This window comes from Magnolia sinica, chromosome 5 (assembly GCF_029962835.1).
Source record: "Magnolia sinica isolate HGM2019 chromosome 5, MsV1, whole genome shotgun sequence".
Lineage (NCBI taxonomy): Eukaryota > Viridiplantae > Streptophyta > Magnoliopsida > Magnoliales > Magnoliaceae > Magnolia > Magnolia sinica.
Window position 1 is genome coordinate 106,276,186 of NC_080577.1, and position 11,360 is coordinate 106,287,545.

At 38.5% G+C, this 11,360-nt stretch overlaps 1 protein-coding gene across 2 annotated transcripts; it reads left to right on the top strand.

The window, feature by feature from the left end:
- Positions 1 to 591: 591 nt before the first annotated feature.
- LOC131246587 (chalcone synthase 2-like) lies at positions 592 to 4,891 on the top strand. Of its 2 annotated transcripts, none has more exons than XM_058246843.1 (2): positions 592 to 875; positions 3,821 to 4,891. In XM_058246843.1, the coding sequence occupies exons 1-2, from the start codon at positions 692 to 694 to the stop codon at positions 4,819 to 4,821; spliced, it is 1,185 nt and encodes a 394-aa protein (XP_058102826.1). In that variant the 5' UTR covers positions 592 to 691; the 3' UTR covers positions 4,822 to 4,891. The 2 variants fall into 2 exon arrangements, with proteins under 2 accessions (XP_058102826.1, XP_058102827.1); XM_058246844.1 differs by lacking the exon at positions 592 to 875 and adding an exon at positions 2,779 to 2,962.
- The last annotated feature ends 6,469 nt before the right edge of the window (positions 4,892 to 11,360 follow it).

Consider the following 11,360-nt stretch of genomic DNA (forward strand, 5'->3'; position numbering starts at 1 on the left):
ATATCCTTCTATTTTAAGATCATGCCCTAAAATGAGTCGGAAAATAAATAAATGACATAGATAAAACACATACATTATGGTGGGTCACATGCTAAGTATTCTGATGATCAAAACCGTCCATATTTTGGAATCAGATCTTTGCAAGGTACCACCATCAACTTCACGAAAATTTTCAATGCCCCACATTCAATCTAAAAATCAAGGGCGAGGATCATCATTAAAGCATAATTATTGAAAATTCTCTTAAGTTATGATAGTACAGAGAATATGGATGGTTCAAATAGCTGACCATCTCAGCCTGTGGACCCAGTGGTTATCAAGGATCTTGAGTCATGCAAAATGAACACGTAGGTCAGACCTGACGGCCGCCAACAACTACGTATAACAAACTCACGTTGGTAGTTGCAATAGGACTCAAAAACCCCAACCTACCACCCAAGAGGAAAAGTATACATAAATAACAGCAGCTTTAACACGTGGCAGCCTCTACAACGCTCATTCTATAACACAACCCCAAGACCACGTGGCTCCCATCTACCCGTCCATGCAACCTACCCTCCTGTATATAACTCACCGAAGTGCTCCCTCCTTAAACCATACCATCTGTGTCCAACCCTCTTGGAACCCCCATTAAGAGATTTTTTATATTTTGGTGCAAACCGGTGCACAACAAGGCGTGCAATCAAAAGCCATGTCTACGGTGTCGATCGACGCGATCAGAAAGGCCCAGCGGGCCGACGGCCCCGCCACGGTGCTGGCCATTGGCACGGCTACGCCATCGAATGAGGTGATCCAGGCCGATTATCCGGACTACTACTTCAAGATCACAAAGAGTGAGCACATGACTGAGCTGAAGGAGAAGTTCAAGAGAATGTGTGAGTGCATGAGCTCTTTACTTTGTGTTATGTTCTTACATTTTCTCCACTATAGGATTTATGGTTTGATCTCTTTCTTTCTTGTTTGCTGTTTTGCTGTTGTAAATAGAAAATAAAATAATGATCCCATGCAGGTACTATAAGGGCTTTTCTCGCTTGTGTAGGGCATCCATTATCATGCAATGATGTGAACCATCATTATGATCGCCTGCTTATCAGGTGGGCCATGCTATTGGATCAATTGACAACCAATGGCTTGATTCAATGTACTAGTGAGGTCCATCTAATGAATAGATTAGCCTGATTTTGGAGATAAGTGATCTTCGTCGTGGGGGCTGCCTTTCCAATGGTGAGGATTTCATACACAACCCGCATGGTAGTGGGACACCATGTGGTTGCCCTAATTAGGTAATCAGCTTCTCTTGGGGGTGACCTGTTTACATTTTCTATGGAAAATGGAGGGTCATGCAGCCACCTACCCGATGGTTTGGATGGTCCTGATTTTAGAGAAGAAACCTTGTTGTATGGGTTGGATGTCATATACAGGCCACAGTGGGCCCCACATTCAACTAGCTACAACTAGTTGCATGTGAAATGTTCTCCCTACACATGCGCACATCTATTTCAAATTTTGGCAATTAAACATGCAATTTTGCATTTGCATAACTATTTGTATTAATGTACATGATTATTTGAGATTTTTATAGCACAATTCATCACAAATTAAGATTTTACTAAAAATTGCCTCACTAAATTGAAAATGTAAGAAAAGTTCTATTTGATTGATGAAATTATTATAATGTTCATCGAGCACTTTCAATTTTTTTAAAAAGTAATAAAATGAAGAGATATAATACCACGTTATATATATTTTTATGATATCAAACATGTCCAAATAAATGTAATCCAATGATAAGAATAACTAAAAACTTAGCTAATCTAAACATATGGTGAACTACACTCACACCACTTAAAAACAACAAAATGATCATGTGGATCTTTTAGTGGTTTATGCAGACAGATTTTCTATCGGTGTAATTATTATGGTTGAGTGTATGTTTAATAGACTTAATGTAATACATATACCATATGGGTACCAAATTTTTCTAATTTTTTTACTTATATATATATATATATATATATATATATATATATATATATATATATATATATATATATGAAAAAAAAAAAAAATAGAAGATAGATAGATAGAAGGAGGCATGCACTCCTTTACACACGTGTTACAAGCCTAAAATCAGAATGGTCTATGTGATACATCACCCCGTGAAACTCTCAGGGACTAATTTTCACCTTGATCCAAAACACGGTGGGTCATGGCAAAGAGAGATGCAAATCAAGGGAGAAAACTGTTTTCTTTGTTCATGGCCTACCAAAGTTTTGGATCAAGATAAAAGTTGTATCTTAGGGGTTTTCCTGAGGTGCTGAATCAAGTGGACCGTTCAGATTTTGAGATCATATCTCTTGTGATGAGTTCTCACAAAGTTCTCACCGTAACTGAGTTTGGTCCGCAGCTTGAGTGTATATACACACATGATGGAATCCTTTAAAAATCCAAAATTACCTTTATTTTTCATTTTTTATTTACTGTTTAACTTTCACATGTGATTTTGATATCCATGATTATTATTAATTTGGTTGGAAATGACTCTATGAAAGTCTTCGACCGTTCATCTTTAATGCATTTAGTTGGTCCTCATCTTGAATCTGGATCCTACTAGCAGGATTTGAATCCGGATCCTACGAGCAGTAAAATTCTGCTTAATGCATCGTGATTGATCAATATCGTGATTGATCAATATCATCACCGACGTTATCAGCACAGCTGCTTTAAATGCAGTGTCCTATTATATTGGATTTTCCTTCTTGGCCAAACAGAAGATCTACATTCCCTTTATCTTATATGATAATTACTAGATGGGGCCCACTGAAATGGGCCAATCAGTACTGCCATATCTGAGTTGCTAGTACAACACTCCATAAAGGGTGTTTGCTCTTTATTATCAATTTTCTATTAGTAAAAAAATTCCAAACCTGATATTCATGGTTTACGTTTTGAAACCATGCAGGTGATAAATCAATGACCATACCAGACAATGCCTCGGTGCCTTTATTTTTTTCCCATGGTTTTTATGAAAAATAAATCCTAAAAAGTTGGATTTATGAAAAAATATATTGAATTTCCAAAAGAATATTTCGACTGTACGGTTGGATGGTACAAAGACTTAAATGCCTCTGGTTAGTTCTTTTAAGAGCTGTCCAGCATTGTTGGGCCCATTTAGTTTGTCTACCATATGATGATTACATGCCCCAAAAATTACGCTGACAAATCATTAGGTGGGCCACGAACGGAAGTGGAGATTTTTGAGAGGTGTTATGTTGTTTTCTATAACGTGTCGTATATGATAAATGGACCGATCTTTTTTTTTTCCTTGTCATATAATAATCATAGAAGGTCCATTTGTTAGACGGTTGGATGTCAAAAACACATCACATGGGCCCACAATGCTGGCCCCGCCACTTTTCTAAAAGATAAAACTGCGTTTTAATCATTGTACCATCCAACCATATATACGGTACGAGGATGTTTTGAAAATTCAAAATAGCAGGCCCCTATCAGAAAGGGAATTTTACTTAAAAAAGAACCTAATTAGTTTACCGGAAAAGCTACCTTAGTTCCCGTATTTTTGTAAACTAATTAGTTAGTTTTTAGTAAAATTGAGAAATTCATGCTATTGGAGAATTTAATTGTTTTTCATAATACAAATTTTCTTTTCTTTCCTTCTTCTTCTTTTTCTTTTTCTTTTCTTTTCTTTCTTTTTTTATATACATCAATGTATTCCCCAACGTCACATACTAAAAAGGCTAGAGCTTACAATATTTTCAAATAATAACACTCTAAAATCACAATCTTTTGGGCCATGCAGGTGATAAATCAATGATCCGAAAACGTTACATGCACCTGACTGAGGAACTTCTCAATGAGAATCCCGACATGTGTGCCTACATGGCTTCCTCTCTCGACGCCCGTCAGGACATGGTCGTCGTCGAAGTTCCAAAGCTCGGTAAGGAGGCTGCGACAAAGGCCATTAAGGAGTGGGGCCACCCCAAATCTAAGATCACTCACCTAATCTTCTGCACTACGAGTGGCGTCGACATGCCTGGTGCTGACTACCAGCTCACCAAGCTACTCGGTCTCCGTCCATCTGTCAAACGCTACATGATGTATCAACAAGGTTGCTTTGCTGGTGGCACGGTTCTCCGTCTTGCAAAGGACCTCGCTGAGAACAATGCCGGTGCACGCGTTCTTGTTGTTTGTTCTGAGATCACAGCCGTCACTTTCCGTGGCCCATCTGACACACACCTTGATAGCCTTGTAGGTCAGGCACTGTTTGGAGATGGTGCAGCTGCAGTGATCGTTGGAGCCGATCCTAACTCCTCCGAGCGACCGCTCTTCCAACTTGTATCGACCGCACAAACCATACTACCTGATTCAGATGGTGCAATTGATGGGCACTTACGTGAGGTGGGCCTCACATTCCACCTGCTCAAGGATGTCCCCGGGCTCATCTCAAAGAACATCGAGAAGAGCCTAGTGGAGGCGTTTGAGCCACTCGGAATCAACGACTGGAATTCACTCTTTTGGATCGCGCACCCAGGTGGGCCAGCGATCCTTGATCAAGTCGAGGCGAAGCTGAATCTGAAGGCAGAGAAGATGCGGGCCACGAGGCACGTGTTAAGCGAGTATGGGAATATGTCGAGCGCGTGTGTTCTGTTTATTTTGGATGAGATGAGAAAGAAGTCTGCAGAGGAAGGGAAGGGGACGACCGGAGAAGGACTGGATTGGGGTGTGCTGTTCGGGTTCGGGCCTGGTCTGACCGTTGAGACTGTGGTCTTGCATAGCCTTCCTATAACTAGGGCCCACTAAGTAGTTGAAATGGGCTAGGGTTTGCTGTCGGGGTTCTGATTTTGATTATTAAAGTATCAAAAAATATATATATATTATTAGCTAAGAGTTTTATTATGCAGTATGTAGTGTTTCTGTGTTTGGTGTATTTAATTACTTGAATGTCTAAGTGCTTCTTTCTCATCTATGTTCCAGTTTCCTATTCGTTCTCAATTCGTAGTTGTGGGGCCCACGGTTGGTCTATACAAGCCATTGATCTGATGGCCCCATCATGTATAGACGATTCTCTCAAAATAAGCTGAAAATGTTATAGCACTAACTTGGTTGAGTATGTGACATTGTGGGATACATTGTAAAAGATCAAAGAAAAAAAAAAAACAATTGCCGGATAGGTTGACTGGTCCAATTATGTGGGACCCTTCTAGAATGAGAGGGATTTTTTATTTTTTTATTTTTTTTATGGATGGCCAATCAGCGACTGGGATGCCTAGGTTGCATGGCTCAGATCATCATACATGTGTGCCTTATGAATGTTACACAATGAGAGAGCACGATCATTTGTGCACCAAGAAGCATTGGATATCTTCCCTAACTCGGATAGCAAGAGACCCGTGTAAAATTAAATAGGCAAATGCAGTTGGCTCTTTAATATTTGTGAACGGATTGCGTGGTGTGCCACAAATACCACCGACCTCCTTGTTGTGTTGACTTAAGCAAGTTCCGTGGGGCCATCATGACGTATGTGTTATATTCACACCATTCATCCATTTAATGAGATACTTGTAGGGCCTGTTCGGATACGCGTTTTGGGATGTATCGTATCGTATTAGAAGTTATGATTTGTCGTTTACCATGTTTGAATTGAAGTGAATAAGAGTTGAATTCCATATGTGCGAATACAAACTCCAACCAAATTTTCGAACCTATTGTCAGTGGGTTCTGTTGTCATCAATACTTCGTACTCATTGCGCTCTATTCGACAGCAGATGAAAGTTTGAAATTTGTACAATTATAATTATATCTGGTACCTATGTAGTATAAGATCGGGACCGTTCATTTGGTATATTTCAACGTAAAAATCATCTGAGCTAGAAATCAGAAAGTTCCATACGTCAAACAGGCCACCTGACTCAATTAAGGTTGTACAATACGCTGACATAATACGTCTTATCCAAACATTAATCTATATAACGTATTGTATACTATGCCAAACAATACCTCTTATCCAAACATTGATTAGTATCAGATTGATTTGGATGTATTCTGAAAACTATATATACATGAACAATACCCAAATAAAATACAATATACTACTATGCGCGAATCCAAACAAGCCCACCATGGTAAAAACCTTTATAAGGCTCACCATGATGTTTAGAGCATCAATACAAAAATGAGATAGATCCAAAGCTCCCGTCGACCACACTAAAGTGGGAACAATGATTCCCATGGTAAAAACCTTTGTAAGGCCCACCATGTGTTTATTTACCATCCAACCTTTTCATAAGGTCACACAGACCTGGATGTAAGGAAAAAAACAAATCTCAAATGGAGCCAAAACTCATGTGACCCTCAAGAAGTTTTCAATGGTAAACATTCAATGCCCACTACTATTTCTGGTGTGGTCCACTTGAGATTTGTATCTGTCTCATTTTTTGGTTAAATCCATAAGAGGATATCTCTTAATTGACGGACGGTTTGGATATAACATATACATCATGGTGAGGCCCACATAAATTATGACGTAAATAGACACCAAAGTCTGATGCCTGTTGCCCACACGCAATCCGCTTCCTTTGCTATTCACGGCGAAAGAGAATGGCGGAGTTATTGATCCCCTGTCGGATGGTGACTACTCATACACGCACTGAGAAACGGACGTGGATTGAGTACTCCCCCATGGATCGAGCTCCTTCTGCACCGGAGTAGATTAGGTACAGCCCTCGCCGTGTGGCCCACCTTGATATGTGTATTCTAAATCTACACCATCCATCCGATTTTGTCAAATCAATTTGTGGTATGATCCTAAAAAATAAGCAGATCAAGATCTCAGGTAAACCACTGTAGTAAACAGTGGTGATTATACAACCCACAATTAAAACTTTTTAAGGCCCACCGTAATGCTATTTACCATCCAACTTCTTGCTGAGGTGACACAAAAAATATCAACTTGATTTGAAACTTTTGTGGCTCATATATAACAACTTTTTAATAGTGAATCGCCATTGTTTCCTTTGGTATGGTCCACTGAGATTTTGATACGTTTTATTATGAGATTATGACCTAACATGACATGAGAAAACAGATGACCAGCATGGATGTAGAATACATACGTCAAGGTTAGCCCTACATTAAGGGCCGCACATAATCCACACCTTCCCTCCTCTCCCTTTCTAGAACTAGTGTAAGAGAAGGGGTTTATATGGAAAGTGGATTGCGTGGCGTGCAACATACCATAAAATAATATTATTAATAATAATCATGCTGGTTGTAATCTGATTGAGCCACATTATCATACTCTTTAATTAGTGCAAAATGCTGATAATGACAGTGATTATGTGGACCAATCATAATGCAGGAAAATAAGAATTTCATACTTGTGTGAAGTAGGTCTTGGTATCGATCCCTAACGGAGGTGGCTAACATGGAGTGTGTGTACTAACAAGCTAACCCAAAAAAAAAAAAAAAAAAAGTAAGAGGGTCCAGATTCAACAGGTACATGCATAAGTGGGCCGGCTGAATTTGGCGACGCTGGACCACATACTCAACCGTCGACGTCGGATTAGGTGAGACCCAGCAGCCTCACTCAAGACTGTGTGGCTCTATTTTTTTATTCATTTTAGGGTATTATTCCAAAAAATGAAGTGGATATCATCATGTGAACCATATCACAAGAAATGATACCATTAAGAACTTTTTTAAGCCCACCTTAATGTTTCCGTAGTGCTTATTTGCCATCCAATCTCTTGAGAAGGTCAAATAAGCCTGGATTAAAGGAAAAAAACAAAAAAACAAATATCAGTTTCATCCAAAACTTTTGTTGGCTATTAATGGTCAATCACCGATGTTTCCTATTGTATGGTTCACCTGATAGTTGAATCTGTTTAATTTTTGGTAAAATGCTCTAAAATAATCTGAAAAAACAGATGAACGGTGTGGATATAGAATACATACATCAAGGTGGGCCCCACGGTAAGGACCGCACCGTCTTAGGTGAGTCCGGTTCTCACCTAATTCACCCCTCAACCGACAACTATCAAACAAAACGGATACTTGGATTCGGTAGTGAACCTTCCAGTGCCGAGTTCGGTACTGGTGGGTACTGGTCGAAGCTTCATGGCTCTACCATCATGTATTTGTTTTATCTACACCGTTCATCCATTGTTTTTAAAGCTCATTTTAATACATCATCTTAAAAATGAAGCAGATCCAAAGCTCAAAGGGATCATACCATAGGAAACATCAACGATTGAGTACTTACTATTGAAAACTTCTTAACCGGCCACATAATGTTTGGATCAAGCTGATTTTTATGTTTTTCCTTCATCATTGCTTATATGACCTTATAAACAGGTTAGATGGAAAATAAATATAGAAGTGGGCCCTAAAAAAGTCTCAACAGTAGGCTTTACTGTTCTCATTACTCCCTGTAGTGTGCTCCACTTGAGCTTTGGATCTGCCCTGTGTTTTTGCTCAAACCTGTATTAAACATAGATGGTGCTTTTGGGGCTCCATGGGGTCATCTAAGCCACCTATTAATTCTAATATATAATTTTAGTAGATGAGCTCAAAAATTATATAAATTAAATGTTTAAGTGGACCACACCATTAGAAATAATAAAAATTAAATATCTACTATTAATATGTTGTGTGGTTTCCATACAGATTCGTTCTGACTCATTTTTTTTAATCAGCGTTTAAAATAATAATGTAAAATTAACGGACGGAGTGGATATATAAAATATATATCCAGTGGGCCCCACGGTCCTAAAAATTAACTCCCAAAGGGTCATCCGTCACGCGCCCTTTCAGCAACTCCCTTAATGGAGTTGCGTACTGAGCTGTACGCTCTTATCGTACTGAGTATACTCAATTGGGCCCACCGTGAATGCAATTGTCGTATCCGCTCCGTCCATCCATTTTTTCAGATCATTTTAGTGGTTGATACCAAAATTGAGGTATATCTAAAACTCAAGTGGATACATACCATAGGAAACCGTGGGAATAATGATTTCCACCGTTGAAACATTTCTATGGCCCGCAGTGATGTTCATTTGTCATCCAACCTGTTCATAATATCACAAAGACATGGAAGAAGTGAAAGCACAAATATCATATTGATCTAAAACTTCTATGGCCCCCACGAAATTTTCAATGGTATATGTTGAATTCACACTGTTTCCAGTGGTGTGGTCCATTTGAGCTTTGGATATGCTTCATTTTTAGGCTAAAGACCTAAAATTATGTTCTAAAATGTATGGACGGAGTGGATAAAATTTACGAATGACTGTGGGACCCACAGAGTTTAGTCAGTACGCTTAAGCGTACTGCGTTACTCAGTACACAATCTGCTTCCAAAAGGCCCTCAAAAATTTCCATCCACCATTTTCTCCCGCGCACAGGCATTCAGAAACCCATCTCTCAATCTCTCTCTCGCACTCAGCCTCTCTCTTTCCCTTGCCCTCTCTCGATCTCCCGCTCTCCCTCACCCTCTCTCCCTGTCTATTGGCCGCATTCCCCTATCTCTGTTGTCAAAACCCCCTTTCACCGCAAGAAGGAGAAGAAGAAGGAGAAGGAGAAGAAAAAGAAGGACGGTAAGTTTCTCTCTCTCTCTCTCTCTCTCTCTCTCTCTCTCTCTCTCTCTCTCTCTCTCTCTGTTTAAATGTTTCTGAAGATTTCAGTGCGAGATTCTGCCTCAAGCTTCATGTAGTAGGCTTTACTGTTCTCATTACTCCCTGTAGTGTGCTCCACTTGAGCTTTGGATCTGCCCTGTGTTTTTGCTCAAACCATGAGTATATATACCCGATATATGTAAGGGATGAAACACATAATCATAGTCCCACCTAGCTTTTTCGGTACCATGCTCAGTAATGCAGTGGTAAAATTCAAACAAAACATACTTTAAGCTATCTCAGACCGCAGCTAGTGATCCAACAAATACCATATATATATATATATATATATATATATATATATATATATATATATATATATATATATATATATATATATATATATATATATATATATATATATATATATATATATATATATATATATATATATATAAAAGCCCAAGATAGAAGGTGGTCTAGTAATCATTTTTTTTTTCAAATATTTTTAACCAAGCCTGACTTCTAAAGCAGTTTTAAAAGGTTTTAGTGAAGGATATGAGTCTTTAGGGTCTATAAAAAAATATGTTAGGAGTGAGTCTATTTGAACACTGAAAGTCTTAGCCAATGCCTCTTGGGCTTGGAGGAATACACTTAGCATTCCCCTTGTCTAGCCGCAAGTAAAATATATCACTGGCAATGGAAAAACACTAGTTTCTGGTTCAACTTGTAGAGAGGCAATGATAGTCTTTTTAACCGTTTCTGTAATAGAGTCATATACAATCTCGGTATGGATGTTGGCTTGGGGAGAAATATCGGGTGAGTGAGCTTAATTATATGCAATTCTTGGCATCTCTTGATTATTGTTTGACCAAGTTCATGGAAATTTTCGATGAAATTCAAAGTATCCCTACCTTTGAAATTAAGGACGAGATTGTCTGATCTCAAGACTGTTGTCGGTGGCTTGATATGACCCCACTCCCAAGAAGTTTTGGGGTTTGATTTCGTGTGGTTTAAGGGTTACATTCATAAACATTTTATTATAGCTTGAATACCTTTTTTAGGAGGCTCAAGACTAAGGGTTGGATTCAAAATTAATTGTAGTATTATTTCCGATTTTAATTGCACTTTGATAAATTAGTATGGTCCAAGTAGGAGAATGTAAGATTTTTATTAGGTTGGCCATACTTGATTATTGATTTTTATTTGATTGTTGGATATATTATTCAAATTGAGAGATCTATTGGTCCCACTACAGCTGTGATCAATATAAATAGGTTCGGAGCGGAGCACTTAGACCATGGTTCATATACACAGTTATTCAAATGGATATGGAACCTTCGGTGTGGAGACTCTAGAGGGGAGAAGTGTAATGGGTAAGCTTTTCCGGTCCTCTTTTTTTTTTAAAAAAATAATTTATTTATTTATAAATATAGGTCTTGGACCTTCACCTACACATATAGAAAATCCTAGTCACATTTAGATGTTTTCATAAAGGGTGTGAGGTGCAGAGATAAGTTCATCTCTGTGGTAGCATCGGTAAATCTGTATTAATAAGACTACTCAACAATAAATCACGTCTGGGTTCATTCTTATTCATCTATGTATCTTTATATGCTTTAGAAATTTGATGTTATTGATTATATGTACTCTTGGGATTGGATCATTGATTATATATTTTGTATAGTACACAATTCCACTGCTTGTAGAGCCAAAGGATCCAACAAT